Below are 22,335 nucleotides of genomic sequence, written 5' to 3' on the forward strand. Positions count from 1 at the left end.
GTTGTTTTACCCTATTTAAATGAAGACATGGCTGAGAACTAGCAGGCCACCGAAAATCTTTTGGGCCTTGTAAATAGTCCCTGACCACCCTTTTCATGTCCTGCAGTCTCCGGAGAGGCTGGTTGGAGGAAGGGCCTGCGGCAGAGGAGGCTGGGGTCCCGTCACCAAGGAAATCTGTGACTACCCTCCAGGTCAGTGGTCCCCTGGATGTGGGGCCTCTGAGAGACTGCCGGGTAAGGAACTTATTACCCGGCCCGTGTGGACAACACCCGGACCCGAACCCGTTTCCTGGACTGGGGAAAAGGGGTGCTGACCTGGTTTTTAGAGGCAGCATCAGGGCTAGGTTTGCTTTGGTGGGCAAAAATGAAAAGGACACGGTCCCGTCCCGTTCCCGGTTAATAAAAATGTTATGCAACATTTAAGTGACCAGCCTCCCGTAAGGGAAGAAAACCACATATGCTTGAGAATTGTATAAATGTTATTATACTTGTAAATATGTTTTTTATCTTTTCCCAGTTAAAGAAAATAAACGGTGGTGGTCGGACAGCCCGTGGAAGGTCTGTGGTTAACCAAGGGGGAGTGTGACGCCCTGGCTGGGCCAGGTGGTGACAGATAGGGCCCCCCGCATTACACCAGTCCCCTAACAAGGTGACAGCAGCCACACATTAAAACCCTAGTCACCTCCCTCAGTGCTTGATGGACACACCAGGGGGCAGAGCCAGACGGTTGGACACGCCCACCGAGGAGTTCAGAGAGCCTGAGGCAGGAGACACAGTTCAGTTTAGTCTGGGAGTCTGTTAGTGGAGGTGAAGTAAAGTGAAAGCAGGCCTGTGTGTCAGGTCTGCAACTAACTGACAGGTGCCAGGGTTGGAGCCCTGGTACCTCTGGCTAGGAGGCATACAGAGGCCTCTGTCTGCAGGAGCTGGGAAGACGGCTCGGTGGAACCGTGGTGGACCGAGACAGGGTAGTAGCCCGCCGGTACCGACTCGGAAACCGGAGCACAAAGGGGGGTACTCAGACCCTGAAGCTAGGTCCAGAAGCTACTGGGGGCTAGCTAATTAACTGATTGCGGCCAGGACTATAGGTTCTGTCCCACCCAAAGTCCCGACTGAAGACAACAGCCCAACGAGGGGGATAGAAAGCCACCGCCACGGCAGAGAGATACCACGGGGCAGCGTCTGCGGGCAAAGGGCTCCTTAGGAAACCACAAGCCGGGGAGCGGACTCCTGACGTTGCAAGCGCAGGTAGTCCACCATCACACAAACTGTGTAGGAGAAAGACAGAGACCACCAACCGGGTGGGGGACCAGACTGCAGCTAGCTGCGGGCACCGACCACCATCACCTTGGTTTATCAGAGACTTGTGTGTGTTACTAATCGTGAGTACAACAGTGCCCTCCGGCCGCCCATCTCCCTGCAGGATGGGGGTATATTATGAGCAGGATTGGGGTATATTATGAGCAGGATGGGGGTATATGAGCAGGATGGGGGTATATAGCAGGATGGGGCCATATGCCAGGATGGGTTATATAGCAGGATGGGGCCATATGCCAGGATGGGGTATATAGCAGGATGCGGCCATATGACAGTATATAGCAGGATGCGGCCATATGCCAGGATGGGGGCTATACCAGGATGAGGGACATATACTATATATACAAGGCAGGAGGATCATTACCAGGATGGGGTACATTAGTAAAGAATTTGGGGACATTACCCCCGTAACTGTGTCAGCAGCAGATCCTCGCCCCATAACAGTGTGTCATGACCACATTATATGCTTAAAATTTTATTTTCCTATTTTCCTCTTTTAAAACCAGGGTGCGGCTTATAGTCTGAAAAATACGGTACTTGTTACAGATTTTTGGGGCAGCTTTATTGCCTCTTTTGGTGCATAACTGAGCCTAGTGTTTGAGGAGAAGATGTTGCCCACCAGGTGCAACCAACACTTTTTTTGTTCTACCTAATGTCAGCCTCCTAGTCTCACCCATGTACTCATATACTTTGTTCCCCAACGTAGTCAACGAGAAAGGGATGTGCCAGTAAGTACAAATATCTAAGTATTCTTTGGATTTTAGCTTTTTATAAGAATCTATAGAGATGTTAACCTTTTCCCAAAAGTACATGCATGCCTGGGTAATTGAAGTGTAGACATGTTATCTTTTCTTGAGTGCAATCTTCACATTAATAGTAAGTTATCAGTATCCCTTCTGTACTTAAACTTCAGGTGGAAGATGAGACGGTCCTATGTAACATCCCTTACATGGGAGACGCGGTTAAAGAGGAAGATGAAATGTTTATTGAGGAACTGATCAGTAACTATGATGGAAAGGTTCATGGAGAGGAAGGTGGGGTTTTGTGATAAGACCTGTAACAGGCTTTGATATTAACATTGTTCAAATAGTTAGTATGTTGTGATAATTACCATTGATTGCTCATAGTGCATTCAATTTGTTTTCCAATCACAGAGGTGGATTTTCCATCTGCAATGACCTCTAGTCCGCGCTTACATGAACGTGAGCGTCTGTTTATGTATGGTCACTCTTTCTCGGCTGGACGCAACAGCACGTCAAAAACAGGTATGCATCCCTTTGTCACAAACAAGCCAAAAGGATCATGCTGAGAGTATAGTTGATTTTGTTTGCGCATATTTATGTCTTTCTGACAATGTATTGTATGTATAACAAAATGGCAAAATAGTTTTGTTCTGTGTATCAACTACTGTATCATTTATTGTCATCTTGACTGGTCGCTTTGTTTTTTTCATTTTGCCTATATTCCATCATGTTCTTCTGATGCTTTCCAGAGCCTTGCATGCATTAATTTGCAGTTGGCGCTTTCTAAGTTCTAATAACTGCCCTTCTGGAAATTAGCTGATCACTAGGGGTCCAAAAATTGTAACTCCACCAATAAGCAGTTACCTACCAACCACAAGCCTCTTTCCACCTTACTTACCCCTCAAGAAAGCCACCAGTTTCTACACATTGTCTTTTCTTCTCAGTTGGTATGCATGAAAGGTAATAAAGGTTTTTCCTAGTATGTGGCCCTCAATTATGGTGTCCTTTTGCTGATGTATGGTATACAGAAACAATATCCCTTTAAATGGTATACCTATACTGTAATCTATTTTTTACATGCTCTAAGTGACACAATACTCTGATGAACATCAGTCCTTAATAGAAATGTGATTTCACACCCCAAACTATTTTTTATGTGCATGTAGCGCTTTCAAGCATAAGTCCAGCAGTACCTTTTACATGGCCAGTCTGTTGTTTTGTTACTGAGAAATCCACCTTTAAATTGATATGCAAACGAGAATTGTGGTAGATGGGAATCCTTTGTGTCACGCTACATATGGGTAAGTACCAAGCGAAAGGTAAGGGAAGGGGTCACCTTTGTCTAGGAAAGGGCAAGATGGTGACCCCTCACCAAACCTTCTGCTGGTCCCTGGGCTCCCCACTACCTTAGACAGGTTCCGTACCTATGCACTGAGTTGGATATCTGACCCAAGGTATCTCTAGTGCTGGACCCTAAATTGGGAACAGGTGGGATGAGCTCTTCGTCAACCCCACTAAAAGCTAAAGGATGACACAAGGAGGATACACAGGGAAAAATGCATGGACTGCTTAGCCACAGATGACTTAGGCAGAAGTTCAGCAAAGCTTCAGCAACAATACTAGAGATGAGAGCAAGCCACCTGCTTGAAACCAGAGCTAGAATAAACTGAATAATATCACCAGTCCAGGGAAGAAGGGAGTATTTAAGCACCAAGAGAATACTGATAATCAGCAGCTTGGTGGAAGGTGATCTTCTGCTGGGTACTAAGGGGATATAGATCAAAATCCAGCTGGAAAACTACCTAGTACAATGAATACTAACAGCAGGAACAATAGAAAGTCAGGGAGCATTTTGCGCCGCTAAACGCTGTGACCTTCTATTGCCAGAAACCACATGACTGTCTGACACCCATGACACTTTGTCACTCCAGCTCTATTTCTCATTCAGGACCATCTCCTCTTTTTGGAAAAAAGCCATCAGTCAAGTATGAGGCGTAGGAGAATAGAGCTGGAGTGTCAGAGGCTTCAGGTCTACAAGTAGTTTTTCAGCCTGACTTGCTCAGTTACTGAGGGACTGACTAGCCATGTAAAGGTGTTGCTGGACGTTTCTTTGAAAGCGCTACAAGCACATATACATAGTTTGTGGAATTAATTCCCCTGACAGATTCCCTTCAAGCATAGTGGTTTTTAAGCATTTTCAGAAAAGCATCCACACATTGCAATGTTGTAGGTAACTAGTTAAAGCGGCAATGCAGCCCCTCTGACTTCTGCATTGTGTGGTGAGCTGGGCCAGTGGAGTCACGAGTACAGATATCTGCCATCTTGCACATGTAAGCGGCAGGTATCTCGCACTTGTCATATTCATTAGAATAGGACGAATGCATGAGATCTGCCTACTCGTGTATGCAAAATGCAGGTATATGTGGGCGTGATCTCACGAGCCTAGCCCACCACCCGATGCGGAAATAAGGAAGGCCAGATTACACTCCTTTGAATTGCATTGTGGTTTCAGTGTGGTGGGAGAAGACCAGGGTATAATTTTATAGTTCCTCTTATTGTTGGGCTTTTGATTGTATTGCCTTTATTTGGTTGCTTGCACCACATGGCAAGTATATCCTCCAAAAATGTCAGTCAGTTACCCATTTCTCTCAGTTCTGTAGAATACTTGTGGTGGCCCATATTCACTAAAACATTGGATGTTAGATTTATTAGCATGAAGCTGCTTTATTCTGCATTTATTTTGGCACAAACATCTGGCAGAAAGTAAGCCAAATAAAAGATGGTATAAACGTAGGCAAGACGCAGGAACAACAAACACCAATTTTCTACATCCAAATAACCCTCTGTCATAAATTTGGCTCATTTTAAGACTTTCTAGGCCCCCATACACCTTAAATGAAAATGAGCCCTACAACGATCACTCGTCGATGGCCCATTGACCAAAATTGTATTTATTTTTTTTTTCTCAGCCATCAATGAGCTGTGTCCTGTATTGTTGGCTGAATAAATGAACAAGTCAAACCTTTTTGCATACTACAATACATAAACATAAGAACCCAAAACTTTCTCCATAAGGGAACATGTCCTTGTTAGCTGTATTGAACACTGCTCCATGAACAAGTTCAGCGCATCGGCTATTTTTCATAACCTAACCCAAATTTACTCTACTACACAACTTTATCCCTGACCTGTCTGGTGTGTTCCTTGGTTGTTATGATGCTGTTTGATCCTCAATGTTCTCAAACAAACCTCTGAGGCCTTCACAGAACATCTAGTTATACTGAGAATAAATTACACACTGGTGGACTCAATTTACTAATTAAGTGACTTCTCGAGGCAATTGGTCACGCAGGAATTTATATAGAGGGATGAGTACAAATGCAAATCATAATGTTAAGATTTATATTTTGTAAATATTTAGAAAACCATTAATCATTTCCTTTACACTTCAGTCTAAGGAGTAAGATTTCTCCTTGTGAAGAATATCATTCCAGTTCTGGCATGTCTGGAAGAGGAGATGCCTTGCATGCTTCTCTGAAAAACCTTACCCCTTAGATCCCAGTCTAAAGGCCGCGTTACACGCTACGATTTATCTGACGATATGTCGTTGGGGTCACAGTTTCCGTGACGCACATCCGGCATCGTTAGCGACGTCGTTGCGTGTGACACCTACGTGTGACTGAACGATCGCAAATAGGTTGAAAATCGCTGATCGCTAGCATGTCGTTCATTTTCAAAATATTGTTCGTCGTTTGGAATGCAGCAGACATATTGGTACGTTTGACACCCTGCAAACGACGAACAACATCCACACAACCGCCTTGGTCAAACAATATATCGCTGAACGATTTTGCGTCGCTTGTGCGATCGTTACGTGTGACCACTAATAAACGACCTATGTGCGATCTCGGCAAATCGTAACTACGATCTGGGCGTGTCACGTCGCTCATGAGATCGTCAGATAAATCGTAACGTGTAACGGAGCCTTTAGCCTCTCACCTAGCCAAATCAGATCTCATACATTGACTAGGAGGGTCAATACCCGAAACACTTTGTCTGCAAATTGAGATTCTGGTTTAGCTTGTATCCTAAATCACATGGCAAGGGTCGTTAAAGTGTCGATATTGACGTGTAGGATTGCTGCTTCCAATAGGTGCCAGTAGAGTTGAAGTCCTCTTCCTCTCTGAACTGGCTATTTGCACCTCTACACGTCACAAATACTTGCTACTTAGCATTAGTATATCACGTAAAATCCCAATAAAACACATTTAAGTTTGTGGTTGTAAGGTGGAAAAGTTGACTGGTATGAATACTTTTTGAAGGCACTGTAGATTTCATCATGCTCAATCCTTTGTTCTCATGGAAGCTTACTCTCCTCTCCCCACTGAAAATTCATGCAAGCTTAGCCAAGTATCTTGTGTGTGTATATGGGTGGTTGGGAGGAAAAGCTTTCACTTGTCTGACAGCTTTCTAGGTTGTATGGACAGCTTCAGATGACAGTTTATCCATATTGAATTTCTTTTTAGTACCATTCTTGCTTCATGCTGTATACTAAGGATTTATGAGGCATTTGTTTCACATAATGCATATATTAATTTGCAGTTATTTCCTGTACATCTTGCTTTGCTGTTTTTTTTTTTTTGCTTTTTGTGGTTTTATGTCTATAAATTTCAGGCTGGACTGCAGTCTGTCCTGTTTTTTTTTTTTTTTGTTTTTTTTTCTTGGGAGTACTCTTAAGAAAGCTATTGGTTCTGTGCAGGTGCTGGCATTCTCGATGATGCCAGCTTTTTGGAGCTGGTTCGCGCTCTTCTTCAGGTTGAGGATGAAGAGAACAGTGACCACAGTGATCCATCGAGATGCCAAGCAGAAGTGAAAGGAGAAGGACCCATGACTAGGAAAAGAAAGAAAATCGCTGAAGAAGGTAGACATTTAATTTTTTTAGTCCCTTGTAGGTGTAAATAAAAAGTAAATATGGATCATATTGATTTATGTTTAGACAACATCCATATGGCAACACTGAGCTGCCAGCAAATAGGAAGTGTTGGCTTGGGATCAATGAAATTACAGTTTTTCTGCACCTCTACTGCTCTAAACAGCCCAAACTTTAAGGGTTTGTACATAAAATAGCAACTTAATAATATACTTTTATTATGAATGTTGAGATATCAATCCGCTCCCAGCAAGACTAATTCCATCTTGGGCGGCAGGACTAATTCCATCTTGGGCGGCAGGACTAATTCCATCTTGGGCGGCAGGACTAATTCCATCTTGGGCGGCAGGACTAATTCCATCTTGGGCGGCAGGACTAATTCCATCTTGGGCGGCAGGACTAGTTCCATCTTGGGCGGCAGGACTAGTTCCATTTTGGGCGGCAAGACTAATTCCATCTTGGGCGGAAGGACTAGTTCCATCTTGGGCGGCAGGACTAATTCCATCTTGGGCGGCAGGACTAATTCCATCTTGGGCGGCAGGACTAATTCCATCTTGGGCGGCAGGACTAATTCCATCTTGGGCGGCAGGACTAATTCCATCTTGGGCGGCAGGAGTAATTCCATCTTGGGCGGCAGGAGTAATTCCATCTTGGGCGGCAGGACTAATTCCATCTTGGACGGCAGGACTAGTTCCATCTTGGACGGCAGGACTAGTTCCATCTTGGTAGGCAGGACTAATTCCATCTTGGGCGGCAGGAGTAATTCCATCTTGGGCGGCAGGAGTAATTCCATCTTGGGCGGCAGGACTAGTTCTATCTTGGGCGACTGGAATAATGCCATCTTGAGCTTGACACTTGAGCAGTTCCTGTGTCAATACAGGAGAAGTGCTGTGCATGGAGGGGACTGGCAAACTGCTTATTTCAGTAGCCACACAAGCCCCCTTCTCTGTGTATGCTTTGCTGTTACATAGAAGGTGGCTGATGTAGGTATTAAAATAAGCCAGATAGCGAGCCCCTTCACATTCAAGTCTGATGATGTAATGACACTGAAAATGCTCTTCTGGCAGACACAAGTGGAAGTATACCAGCTGACATCAAAGCAGATAATTTCCTAACCTTTCATAATTATATTAGTTAGTTGTTATTTCATGGTCATTTAAGGATATTTGTTTAAACTGAACCACCCATGTTAAGCTTATGAGAAAAGTGATGCCATTTTTAATGCAGGTGAGGTCCAGATGAATCCAGGAAGTAATTCTGCTCCAACTAAAGGCCAGGCAGAATCCAAAGCGGATGGAGAAGAGAAAGCCTCCGCTCAGAGCAAAACAAGAGGTGAGGAATATTTTGTGTCGTGATTTCTACATACATAAAACTCACTGTTCACCTAGGTAATAGGCTCCATTGTGTTTGGGCCTTTTGTAATGAAAGTCACTGATACGCTAAGTTACGCTGATGAAGTGGGAAGTGAAGACGCTAATGAAAATTAAAAGTCTATGGTAAAAAGATTAGAGTCCAGAAGGAAACAAACATTGTGAAATGAAATGTGGGATTTTGTTGTAATGTGTATTTGGTTGTTTTTTTTAACCATGACTAAAGGGTACTTTACATGCTGCGACATCGCTAGCGATCTCATTAGCGATGTGAAATTCTAGATCGCCAGTGCGATCTTTCGAGATTGCACATGCGTAAAGTGACCTACGTGCGATCTTGAAAGATCGCACTTGCGATCTAAAATTTCACATCGCTAATGAGATTGCTAGCGATGTCGCAGCATGTAAAGTACCCTTAATGCTAGATGCCGAAACATGTAGGTCCAAACCAGTTGAGCTCCAGCGGTCTACCTGTGCATATACTGTATATTTTTAATGGATTCCTTTCTTTTATTTATTTTTATTCCCCTGTTCTAAAAAATCTAATAATGATCTTGATCAGGAAAAAAAAAACAACAAAAAATCCTTGTTTGCATGGATTAATTATTAACAATAAAGGACCTGCTGGTCAATATAAGAGACTTATTATAGGCTTACTTATAGGCGGAATAACAATGAGTGACCAGGAAAAAGCCTTTTAAATTTAGTTATAAATTTACAAAAACAAGGCTCATAATAGTGCCAGTGCTTCATGATTGTAAAAATAAGCTGTAAAATGGTTATTATAGATGTCTTGGATGTTGGCAAAGTCTTCTGAGAACTGTGGTCAGTGAGAAGTTCCTCATACAAGTCCAGCTTTTACTTGAAGTCCAAGTTACCATAATGAAGATACCCAATCATGCTCCTGGAACTTGACCTCAAATTCATTAAGACTGATAATTATCCCTAATCATGTTTGGAAGTATTGAATGTAAGGATGAGAATAACCCATAACAAGACTGATCACAGAAATCATGAAGATACTTAAAAAAAAATAGAACAATAAATTAACTTAAAGATCCAAGTAGAAGAAAGGACATACTGAAGATGACTGTATGCTGGAAACATGTTGTTATTTTAGCCCCAAATACAAGTGCATCTCAATAATTTAGAATATCATCAAAAATATCATAAAAAAAAAATGTATTTCAGTAATTCAATACAAAAAGGGAAACGCATATATTATATAGAGTCATTACACACAGAGTGATCTATTTCACATGTTTATTTCTGTTAATGGTGATGATTATGGCTAAAGCGGGCTTTACACGCTACGACATCGCTCAAGCGATCTCGTTGGGGTCACAGAATTTGTGACGCACATCCGGTCGCTTTAGCGATGCCGTTGCGTGTGACACCTATGAGCGATTTTTGCATCGTCGCAAAAACGTGCAAAATCGCTCATCGGTGACATGGGGGTCCATTCTCAAATATCGTTACTGCAGCAGTAATGAAGTTGTTCCTCGTTCCTGCGGCAGCACACATCGCTCCGTGTGACACTTCAGGAACGAGGAAGCTCTCCTTACCTGCCTCCCGGCCATAATGCGGGAGGACGGAAGTGGGCGGTATGTTCGTCCAGCTCATCTCCGCCCCTCCGCTTCTATTGGGCGGCGGTTCAGTGACGCTGCTGTGACGTCGCTGTGACGCTGAACGAACCGCCCCCTTAGAAAAGAGGCGGTTCGCCGGTCACAGCGACGTCGCAGAGCAGGTAAGTAGTGTGATGGGTCCGGGCGATGTTGTGCGACACGGGCAGCGATTTGCCCGTGTCGTACAACCGATGGGGGCGGGTACGCACGCTGGCGATATCGGTAACGATATCGCAGTGTTTAAAGTGGCCTTTACAGCCAATGAAAACCCAAAAGTCATTATCTCAGAAAATTAGAATATTATATAAGACCAACTGGAAAAAAATGATTTTTAAACTCAGAAATGTTGGCCTACCGAAAAGTCTGTACAGTAAATGCCTCAATACTTGGTTGGAGCTCCTTTTGCATGAATTACTACATCAATGTGGCATGGCATGGAGGCGATCAACCTGTGGCACTGCTGAGGTGTTATGGAAACCCAGGTTGCTTTGATAGCAGCCTTCAGCTTGTCTGCATTGTTGGGTCTGGTGTTTCTCATCTTCCTCTTGACAATACCCCATAGATTCTCTCTGGGGTTTAGGTCAGGCGAGTTGCTGGCCAATCAAGCACAGTGATACTATGGTTATTAAACCAGGTATTGGTAATTTCTTTGTCGCTCCATTGGGAGACCCAGACAATTGGGTGTATAGCTACTGCCTCCGGAGGCCACACAAAGCATTACACTTAAAAGTGTAAACCCCTCCCCTCTGCTATACACCCTCCCGTGCATCACGGGCTCCTCAGTTTTTAAGCTTTGTGCGAAGGAGGCACACATGCACGCATAGCTCCACAGCTTAGTCAGCAGCAGCTGCTGACTATGTCGGATGGAAGAAAAGAGGGCCCATAACAGGGCCCCCAGCATGCTCCCTTCTCACCCCACTCTTGTCGGCGGTGTTGTTAAGGTTGAGGTATCCATTGCGGGTACGGAGGCTGGAGCCCACATGCTGTTTTCCTTCCCCATCCCCTTTAGGGCTCTGGGTGAAGTGGGATCCTAATCGGTCTCCAGGCACTGAGACCGTGCTCCATCCACAGCTCCTGGGGACTCTGCTGGATAAGGAGCCGAGTATCGTCAGGGACAAGGCCCTGCTACTTTAAGGTACTCTGTGTCCCCGTGGGGACCGCGCACAGAAACACTCCAGCATTGCTGGGTGTGTTAGTGCGCCGGGGACCGCAGCGCTGACCGCGCTTGTGCCATCACACACTGCAGCGTGGCTGGGTGTGTTAGTTTATGGGGACTACCGCGCTGACCGCCGCTGCCATTTTTACACTGCGGCGCGGCTGGGACTGTTAGTGCGCCGGGGACTACCGCGCCGACCGGGCTTATACGCCGACCGCGCTTATAACTTTAGTCCCCGGCTTTTGCGGCCTAGTCTCACTCTTTTCCCGCCCCCAGGCCTGTCAGTCAGGGGAAGGGCGGGACGCTGTACGAGAAGTCAGCACTGAGGTCGGCCTAGTATGGGAGTCTCCCGCCCCCAGACCTGCCAGTCAGGAAAAAGGGCGGGACGGTCGGTATGACGCCGACAGTGAGGGCTGTAGTACATTGAGCTGTCCTCCGCCCCCCTCACTACCCACGCTGAGGCACCAGATTCCCGCACTTTTTTGTGACTACGCCCACGCCTCCCTCCTCCTCAGAGAACGCCGTCAGCCATGTTTTTCAGCAACTTCTGGCTGCAGCTGAGGGAGACCCGGGGCAGAGAATCTGATGGCTACAAGCCACATCCGCAGCCCCTGCCGGGCAGGAGAAGGAGTATCGTCAGGGACACCCTGCAGCTACAGGTACTCTGTGTCCCCGTTGGCACGGTGCATGAAGCACCTTGGCCTCAGACGCAGCTGCGACTGCGGTGTGCATTTTCTGTCCGGGACTACCGCGCCGACCGTGCCTGTTTGCCGGCCGCGGTTTGTACTTTAGTCCCCGGTTTTTGCGGCCTAGTGTGTTAAACTCCCGCCCCTGAGCCTGCCATTCAGGGAGAAGGGCGGGATGGTCGGTATGTTGCCGACAGTGAGGGCTGGAGCACACCTCGCTGTCCTCCGCCGCCCCTCTCTGATCACTATAGACCACCGGATTCCCGCAGACAGAGCCCTGCATCATAACGTAGGGAGGGCTGGAGCATACGTTGCTATCCTCCTTCCCCCTCACTGAGCACTGGGGGGCACCAGTTTTTCAAAGGTGGTCTTCCTAGGGTGTTGTCCCCCCCTTGGTGCCGCAGTGTGTATATATATATATATATATATATATATATATGTGTTTATCTATATGGTATATGATTTCACTGTTCGGCAGCATTATTTGTTTTTGGCTGTATACCCTCACTGATTACTCTGCGGACGACAGGCTGTTGTCTGCTCTTAAAGAGTAAGGGTGCCAAGACACTGGCTTATTTTAACCTCTTGTGCGCCTATATTACGGGCACTGCACAGATGACAGCGACAGAGTTTGCATGATGAAAACTTCGCCGGCGTTCCCTGTCCAGGCGGCAGGGACAGAGTTACAGCTTTGCTGAGAAACTCTCTGGGTCATTTTCACTATCCATGTCTCAGGCTATGGACAAATGGTCGGCTAAGAGACTAGGAGTTTGCAGTCCAGACCGGCCCCTTACACAGGCCCGGGCACTGCGGGATCGCCCCAGGCCTCTATCGGTCTGCGACGAAGCGTGTTCCAGGGGTGGCCTCTAGTTTTTACGTGGTAAACTCCAGCACGAACCGCAGTCCCAGTCCAGCTAATGCACAGATACTGTCCAGAAGCACACCTTCCCGGACAAGCGTTTTACTGAACGCCTTATAACACACGTTGCCCCTTCCTCTCTGACGTTGTTAACGTTTCGGCTCAGTGTCATAAGGTGCCCTCCAGTCTCTGGACTGGCGGCTAGATCAGTAGTAGCAGTGGCTGGCGGGACCACGCTCAAAAATGCCACGGACAGACAGATAGCACTCCTAATGGGATCCATCTATGAAGCCATAGGCGCGTCCGTTGCCCCGGCCTTTGCAGTGGTGGGCACTCCAGACTATCTCAGCTGCTCTGTCTCAGATCAATGCGGTCATCCTGGGCTCCGCAATTAGCGTCTTTGACGTCTCAGGCGAGGGTATTTTCATCCTCCACCGGGCACAGAGAACCTTTTCTGCATGGCGGTCCAGGTCAGGGGAGTGGTCCTCACATGTCCAAGACCGATGTAGGAGACATTTTGTCTTACGGTCACAGGATAGAGCTCAGTTCTCGTCCTCCGACTCGTTGCTTCACAGCATCTCCGTCCCCCGATCGAGCCGATGCACGTTTCCAGGCGGTGAACACTCCGAAGGCAGGAGGAGTTGCGATCCTCGTTCCCCTTCCAGAACGTAGTCGCGGCTTTTTACTCCAGCTTGTTCGTGGTACCAGATAGGACGGATCACCCCGCCCCGTTCTGGACTTCACACTGCTCAACGGACAGAGAACCTGACGGTTCCGGATGGAATCTCTCCGCTTGCCATCGCCTTTGATGGCCCAAGGAGGCTTCCTAGCATCAATCGACATCAGGGATGCTTATCTCCACGTGCCGATTGTATCAGGATATCAGCGCTTCCTGCGCTTCGACATAGGGAACGAACACCTTCAGTTCGTGGCACTAACTTTCGGCCTGGTGACAGCCCTACGGGCCTTCACCAAGGTCATGACAACTGTGGTAGCGGTCCTACTCTCTCAGGCAATCTGCTGGTCAAGGCCCCCTCTCGGGTGGCATGCCAGCACAGCCTGAACATGGCTCTAGAGACTCTCCAGAGATTCGGGTGGTTCATCAATTTTTCCTAAAGTCAAAATTGACACCGGCCCAATCACTGACATATCTCGGCATGGAGTTCCATACTCTCTCAGCGATAGTGAAGCTTCCGCTGGACAAACAGCGTTCACTACAGACAGGGGTGCAATCGTTCCTTCGAGCCCAGTCACACCCTTTGAGGCGCCTCATGCACTTCCTAGAGAAGTTGGTGGCAGCAATTGAGGCAGCTCTGTTTGCGCTGATTCATCTGCGCCCACTTTAATGGGACTTTCTCCGCAAATGGGACAGCAAATCGACGTCCCTCGACAAGGACGTTGCTCCTTCTCGGGCAGCCATGGCCTCCCTTCAGTGGTGGCTTCTTCCCACTCGTGTCAAAGGAAAAAGTCCTTCCTGCCCACATCCTGGCCTGTGGTCACGGCGGACGCGACTCTGTCAGGGAGTCTTCCTCCGCCACAGGGCTCAGGGTACATGGACTCAGCAGAGTCTTCCCTCCGAATTCAGTCGGACAACGCCAAGGCGGTGGCATACATCAACCACCAAGGCGGCACAAGCAGTCGGCAAGCCTTCCAGCAGGTCCGGCGGATTCTGCTGTGGGTGGAATCCACAGCCTCCACCATCTCCGCAGTTCACATCCCGAGCGTAAAAAACTGGGAAGCAGAATTTCTCAGTCGCCAGGGCATGGACGCAGGGGAATGGTCTCTTCGACCGGACGTGTTTCAAGAGATTTGTTGCCGCCGGGGGAAGCCGGACGTCGACATATTGGCGTCCCGGCACAACAAGAAAATGACGGCATTCATGGCACGTTCTCAAGATCACAGAGCTCTGGCGGCAGACGCATTAGTGCAGGATTGGTCGCAGTTTCCCTGCCTCACGTATTCCTCCTCTGGCACCGCTGCCCAGAGTGTTACGCAGGATCAGATCCGACAGCCACCGCGCCATCCTCGTCGCTCCAGACTGGCCGAGGAGGTCGTGGTACCCGGATCTGTGGCATCTCACGGTAGGCCAACCGTGGACACTACTAGACCGGCCAGACTTGCTGTCTCAAGGGCCGTTTTTTTCCATCTGATTTCGGCGGCCCTCAACCTGACTGCGTGGCCATTGTGTCCCGGATCCTAGCGTCTTCAGGGTTATCTCAAGAGGTCATTGCCACTATGAGACAGGCCAGGAAACCAACGTCCGCCAAGATCTACCACAGGACGTGGAAGATCTTCTTATCCTGGTGCTCTGATCAGAGTTTTACTCTCTGGCCATTCGCCTTGCCCACTTTCTGACCTTCCTTCAATCCGGAATGGAAAAGGGGGTTGTCTCTCGGTTCCCTTAAGGGACAAGTTTCGGCGCTTTCTGTGTTTTTTTTTTTTTTTTTTTCAAAAGCGTCTAGCCAAACTCCCTCAGGTACGCACGTTCCTGCAGGGGGTTTGCCACATAGTTCCTCCTTACAAGCGTCGGCTAGAACCCTGGGATCAGAAACCACCCTTCGAGCCAATGAGGGATATTCTCTTTCACGCCTTTCTCAGAAGGTGGTCTTCCTAGTGCAGTCACGTCACTCCGCAGAGTGTCTGACATAGCAGCGCTGTCATGCAATTCCCCCTTCCTGGTGTTTCACCAGGACAAGCTGGTTCTGCGCTCGGTTCTGGAATCTCTCCCGAAGGTGGTATCCTCTGTTCATCTCAATCAGGATACCTTCTTACCTTCCTTTTGTTCTCATCCGGTTCACCAACGTGAAAAGGATTTGCACTTGTTAGGTCTGGTGAGAGCACTCAGACTCTACATTTCTCGTACGGCGCTCCTGCGCCGCTCGGATGCGCTCTTGTCCTTGTCGCTGGCCAGAGTAAAGGGTCGCAAGCTCCCAAGTCAACTTGGCTCGGTGGATCAAGGAACCAATTCTCAGTGGCTTACCGTTCTGCTGGGCTTCGGGTTCCTTCAAGGCTGAAGGACCATTCTCCCAGAGCCGTGGGTGCGTCCTGGGAGTTGCTGCACCAGGCTACGGCTCAGCAGGTGTGTCAGGCGACTACCTGGTTGAGTCTGCACGCTTCACGGAGCACTGTCTAGGGCATACCTACGCTCGGCAGATGCCAGCTTAGGTAGGCGAGTCCTTCAGGCGGCGGTTGCCCACCTGTAGGAAGGAGCCGTTTTACGGCTCTTTTACCGAGGTATTCCTTTACCCACCCAGGGACTGCTTTTGGACGTCCCAATTGTCTGGGTCTCCCAATGGAGCGACAAAGAAGAAGGGAATTTTGTTTACTTACCGTAAATTCCTTTTCTTCTAGCTCCAATTGGGAGACCCAGCACCCGCCCCTGTTCCCTTCGGGCTGTTTGTTCTTTTGCGTACGCATGTTGTTCAGATTGAACTGTTCTTGGTCATGGTTTCAGTTCTCCGAACATCCTTCGGATTGAATTTACCTTAGACCAATTTATAAGTTTCCTCCTTCCTGCTTTTGCACCAAAACTGAGGAGCCCGTGATGCACGGGAGGGTGTATAGCAGAGGGGAGGGGTTTACACTTTTAAGTGTAATACTTTGTGTGGCCTCCGGAGGCAGTAGCTATACACCCAATTGTCTGGGTCTCCCAATTGGAGCTAGAAGAAAAGGAATTTACGGTAAGTAAACAAAATTCCCTTCTTTGGCAGTGTGGACAGGTGCCAAGTCCTGCTGGAAAATGAAATTTCCATCTCCTAAAAGCTTGTCAGTAGAGGAAGCATGAAGTGCTCTAAACTTTGGTCTTGATAAAACACAGTGGACCTACAGCCGATGACATGGCTCCCCAAACCATCACTGATTGTGTAAACTTCACACTAGACCCCTCAAGCAGCTTGGATTGTGGCTTCTCCACTCTTCCTCCAGACTCTGGGACCTTGATTTCCAAATGAAATGCAAAATGTACTTTCATCTGAAAACTCCTTGGACCATTGAGCCACAGTCCAGTTCTCTTTCTCCTTGGCCCAGGTAAGACGCTTCTGGCATTGTCTATTGGGCGTGAGTTGTTAGGAATGAGACAGTTGTAGCCCATGTCTTGGATACGTCTGTGTGTGGTGGCTCTTGAAGCACTGACTCCAGCAGCAGTCCACTCCTTGTAAAAGGGATTTTTATTTCACTTTTTGTTACATAAATGCATGTACAGGTGCATCTCAATAAATTAGAATATCATCAAAAAGTTTAATTTATTTCAGTAATTTAATACAAAAAGGGAAACACATACAGTACAGACCAAAAGTTTGGACACACCTCATTAAAGAGTAAAGAAAACTCTTTGAATGAGAAGGTGTGTCCAAACTTTTGGTCTGTACTGTATGTGTTTCCATTTTTGTATTAAATTACTGAAATAAATTAACTTTTTGATGATATTCTAATTTATTGAGATGCACCTGTACATGCATTTATGTAACAAAAAGTGAAATAAAAATCCCTTTTACTAATGACTGTTTTATTGCCCAGACTGAGTTGCTAGACCTTTTTAGAGACATGCTTTCATGGATGGAAGTCCTTTATTCGGGACTTCGAGTGGCTACAATGACCATGTCTCCCTGGTGGCTCGGCATGTCCATGCATTACACAGGCAGGTCAATAAAGACGTCTTCCCATCTCAAATATTTATGGCATATCCAAAGGATATATCACAAATACCTGATAGATGTGCCTACCACCTTTTGGAATACATGCCTATATTGAGAACAGTGGCTACCCGACTGTTGTTTAATAAATGGCTACTGCCATTCAATCAATTTTGAGATTGGATGGAGCGGTTTCTGCACATGTATATGTGACTCTCTCCATTCTCCTTTATAACAGTTACAGAAGCTTTTTAATAACTCCCATAAAAGTGAGTAGGTTACCACCTAGATCAGTGGTCCCCAACTCTTTTGACCTTGAGACCCACATTCAGCTCTGAGAGATGGTCACGAGCCACATTCAGCTTCCGCCCCTCATAGTATTGACACCCAGAGCCCCTGTTATCTTTATAATGACAGCCAAAGCTTTTCCACAGAGGTCACTACAATGAGGCAGTATACCAATATCCAGGGGTTCTTAGCCCATTCCCATCGAGATCTGCTTCTCTTCTGTGTGGAGCTACTCACAGATGTCGCCATCTGTGGACCTGCTCTTAATAGCTGTTTGCAAGACCTGGTGCTAATGCACCAAGCTGGAAGACAGCCACAAGATGCACTTCATGGGCCTACGAGCCACATGTGACTACCAAACCACAGGTTGGGGACCCCTGTCCTAGATTATAGCCACGTGAGTTCAAGCAATGGACACACAGTGATCAGCAATAATATATCTGAGATGTCAATTTGTTCTTTAATCAGGCTTGGTCTTTAAATATACAAGAATCTTAATGTGCAAAATTTTAATTACAGTCTCCTTCACACAGCCGTATAAAACTTGTACTTGAAAACTGGTACCACTGTCATTGTGTTTTCCATCAGTGTGCCGTTCCTGTGTTTCCGGTATAATTAAATAAAGGTTAAAACAATAAATCTTCTCCTATACTGTGCAGTGTTAAACACGTACAGTGCATGGTTTGTAAGGATGTTATCCGTGTGATGTACGTGTTTTTCATGGACATATAGACTTGTATTGACCCTTGTGATCCGTGCTGCTGGAAAAAAATGGACAAGTCTCCATGTGGAGGACATGTGAAAATCACCATAGGTTATACAGGATATAACGTGAAAAAAAATGGATGCCACATGTACCAGAAACACGTACATATGAAGGAGGCCTAAGGCTGATTTTTACACCTATGTCTGACCTGAACTTCGTAGCCTCTTGTATGCCTATTTTGGACCTTTCTTGGACCATGAACCACAGATGTGTGAATCCCATTGAAGATTTAAGTACCGTATTTTTCGCTTTATAAGACTCACTTTTGTTCCCCCAAATTTTGGGGCAAAGTAGGGGGTGCGTCTTAGAATCTTATAATCCGAATATACGGGGGGGGGTATATATATATATATATATATATATATATATATATATATATATATATATATATATATATATATATATATATATATATATATATATATATATATATATATATATATATATATATATATATATAATATAATATACACAGAGTCCAGTGGATGTGCGGGCAGCTCTGGAGCGGTGCTGGGGGCTGCTGGGGACAGGGAAAGATGGGAGCGGCAGCGTTTGATCTCCTGCTCCCGCTCATATAATATGCACAGCTGCTGTCCATCAGAAGCGTGGTGCTGAAACTGCATCGCGCTGATGGGCTGGGGGAGCTGCACATATTATATCTGCCTGTGCTTACCTTTGATCGCACAGGATCCCCCCTCCCCTTGTTTTAGCTATAGCCTCCCGTGCTGCTGCCCATAGTAAAATAATAAACTCTTTACTCACCTCCTCCAGCGTCTGCCCGGTCTCCCTCCTGCTGCTGTCATTAGGCACGCAGAGATATCTCTCTGCTGTCCCGATCACATGACCTGCACTAGAACCAGGAAGTAGGAAGTGCAGGAGACACTGGAGGAGCTCAACCCCGAGGAGGGAGACACAAGACAAGACAGTGCTGCAGAAGGTAAGGAAAGAGTTTATTTTACTAAAAGCAGCAACATGGGGGCGATATGTAACAGAGGGTGATGTCTGCCTGCCACAGTGGGCCTGTCTGCCTGCCACAGTGGGCCTGTCTGCCTGCCCCAGTGGGTCTGTCTGCCTGCCCCAGTGGGTCTGTCTGCCTGCCCCAGTGGGCCTGTCTGCCTGCCCCAGTGGGCCTGTCTGCCTGCCCCAGTGGGTCTGTCTGCCTGCCCCAGTGGGCCTGTCTGCCTGCCCCAGTGGGCCTGTCTGCCTGCCCCAGTGGGCCTGTCTGCCTGCCCCAGTGGGCCTGTCTGCCTGCCCCAGTGGGCCTGTCTGCCAGCCATAGGGGAAATGTGGCATCACTGGGGGACGTGTTCAATATAAGGTGGCCATATCCAGATTAAGGGGGCTAATTTTAGGATATGGGGGCTATGAGGGACATATACCCTATATTATTTGTTAGACGGACACTGGCATTATAAGACGGACCCCATTTATTAAAAAATTCTCTATTCCTTCACCAAATTTGGGGGTGCGTCTTATAATCAGGTGCGTCTTATAAAGCGAAAAATACGGTAATTGAAATCACAAGTAAATTGTCCTTCTTTTGTAGCCAGATGTATAAATTGACATTTGGATGCAATACCCATTCTATCCATTATAGTATGTATTATTGTTTGGGATGTTTTTGTTGTAGGCAGCAAGAGAAGCATTGAAAGCCCTCTGCCAAGTGATCTGATCTTCAGCGCCATCTCTGCTGTCTTTCCGGAGAGAGGATTTCCAGAAGAAGTCAGGAATAGGTAATTCATCCAAGATACATGATTTGTGATAGAGCATCATCTCTAGACTCTGTTCGAGGTGCAGTCAGCTGTGTAGCCAGAAAGTCGAGAACAATTGAATGTTTTGTTTTAGGTACAAAGAACTAACGGTAGCAACAGACCCCAACACCCTTCCACCACAATGCACTCCAAATATTGATGGACCTCTGGCTAAATCTGTTCCACGAGAGCAGTCCTTGCACTCCTTTCATACTCTGTTCTGTCGCCGCTGCTTCAAATATGACTGTTTCTTGCACCGTAAGTATCCTTATATTTATACTATCTAGCCTAAGTGAAGCTGAGCGATTTAAAGGGGGTGCCGTACTCCATACACTATTCACATATGTCCACTACCAGAGCTGTTAACAGCTGATCGGTGGAGGTGACAGTTGTCGGATCTTGACCGATCTAATATTGATGACCTATAATAAGGATAGGGAATCGTAGTAGCGGAAAACCTCTTTAATACCTTACAATGTGATTTTCTTGCTTTTATTTTGTTTTAATATTCTCTGTTCCAGAGAGAGGTCTAAAATAAAAATGTTTCATTGGTCATAGGTGTTGTATTGGCCAAACATGAGCAGACAAGTCTTCCTAAGCTGCCAGTTATGACTAGATAAGCTCTGGTAGAGTTATATTCTACCCTTTTAGTAATTGATATAAACATACATGCTTAGCTATGTATGAGCAGCTTTAGTAAGTCACCCCACTGCACATTTAGAAGAAATTGGTTGTTGTTCATGATGAGTAAGTATTTTCTACCGTGTAACTTATACCACAGTCATTGACGCTCTGTGCTTTATATGCCAATGGATATAATGCAGAAAATATTGATACTTGAAAAATCTAAACCGTTGCTATGTTACCATTCAGCCTTTCATGCAAGTCCAAGTGTGTGTAGAAGAAGGAACCGAGAAATTAAGATCGATACCGAACCATGTGGGAGTCAGTGCTTCTTGTGGCTGGTGAGTTATTTTTCCCTTTACACTTCATCATATGCTTCTATAAATACCCTATCATCCGTCATAATGGGGTAAGGTGGTGGTATCTTGTCTGCTTGTAATGTGTTCTTGTAGAGTCACAAAAGATATTCCCCTTTAGGCAGGGTTTTTTTATGCATAAGGGTACGAAACGGTCCTTTATTTCCCAAGTTCTGCACACGTAACACAGAAAGTCAAATGGTCGATTTCATGACTTGCTTTTCCTAAAATTTACCCTGTAAGATAGTTTTGTGTCAGTCTTTTCCATCAGACTAAAAATTGTCATTACGTCAAAATGGCCAAAACATTGCTATATTCATAATCCAGTGTAACTGATTGTCTCATTCCATATAAATTATACAAAATTGATCATTCATATATATAATATATATGCATATGTGTGTGTATATATATTTATACACAGTACAGACCAAAAGTTTGAACACATCTTTACACATGTGGAATGAAGTACTTCACAAATAAGTGTGAAACAACTGAAAATATGTCTTATATTCTAGATTCTTCAGCAGAGCCACCTTTTGCTTTGATTACTGCTTTGCACACTCTTGGCATTCTCTTGATGAGCTTCAAGAGGTAGTCACCGGAAATGGTCTTCCAACAGTCTTGAAGGAGTTCCCAGAGATGCTTAGCACTTGTTGGCCCTTTTGCCTTCACTCTGCGGTCCAGCTCACCCCAAACCATCTCGATTAGGTTCAAGTCTGGTGACTGTGGAGGCCAGGTCATCTGACGTAGCATCCCATCACTCTCCTTCTTAGTAAGATAGCCCTTACACAGCCTGGAGGTGTGTCCTGTTGAAAAATAAATGGTCCAATTAAACGCAAACCGGATGGAATAGCATGCCGCTGCAAGATGCTGTGGTAGCCATGCTGGTTCAGTATACCTTCAATTTTGAATAAATCCCCAACAGTGTCACCAGCAAAGCACCCCCACACCATCACACCTCCTCCTCCATGCTTCATGGTGGGGACCAGGCATGTAGAGTCCATCCGTTCCCCTTTTCTGCGTTGCACAAAGACACGGTGGTTGGATCCAAAGATCTCAAATTTGGACTCATCAGACCAAAGCACAGATTTCCACTGGTCTAATGTCCATTCCTTGTGTTCTTTAGCCCAAACAAGTCTCTTCTGCTTGTTGCCTGTCCTTAGCAGTAGTTTCCTAGCAGCTATTTTACCATGAAGGCCTGCTGCACAAAGTCTCCTCTTAATAGTTGTTCTAG

At 46.3% G+C, this 22,335-nt stretch overlaps 1 protein-coding gene across 4 annotated transcripts in view; it reads left to right on the forward strand.

The window, feature by feature from the left end:
- EZH1 (enhancer of zeste 1 polycomb repressive complex 2 subunit) overlaps positions 1 to 22,335 on the forward strand; it is a 149,517-nt gene that overhangs the window by 61,269 nt on the left and 65,913 nt on the right. For all 4 annotated transcript variants that reach the window (XM_075349986.1, XM_075349988.1, XM_075349985.1 and 1 more), the window contains exons 6-12: positions 2,227 to 2,347; positions 2,468 to 2,578; positions 6,816 to 6,977; positions 8,214 to 8,318; positions 19,998 to 20,100; positions 20,213 to 20,376; positions 20,992 to 21,083. In XM_075349986.1, coding sequence (XP_075206101.1) covers positions 2,227 to 2,347; positions 2,468 to 2,578; positions 6,816 to 6,977; positions 8,214 to 8,318; positions 19,998 to 20,100; positions 20,213 to 20,376; positions 20,992 to 21,083 — 858 coding nt within the window. The remainder of the gene's footprint in view (positions 1 to 2,226; positions 2,348 to 2,467; positions 2,579 to 6,815; positions 6,978 to 8,213; positions 8,319 to 19,997; positions 20,101 to 20,212; positions 20,377 to 20,991; positions 21,084 to 22,335) is intronic.

The sequence above is a fragment of the Anomaloglossus baeobatrachus genome, chromosome 5, assembly GCF_048569485.1.
Source record: "Anomaloglossus baeobatrachus isolate aAnoBae1 chromosome 5, aAnoBae1.hap1, whole genome shotgun sequence".
NCBI lineage: Eukaryota > Metazoa > Chordata > Amphibia > Anura > Aromobatidae > Anomaloglossus > Anomaloglossus baeobatrachus.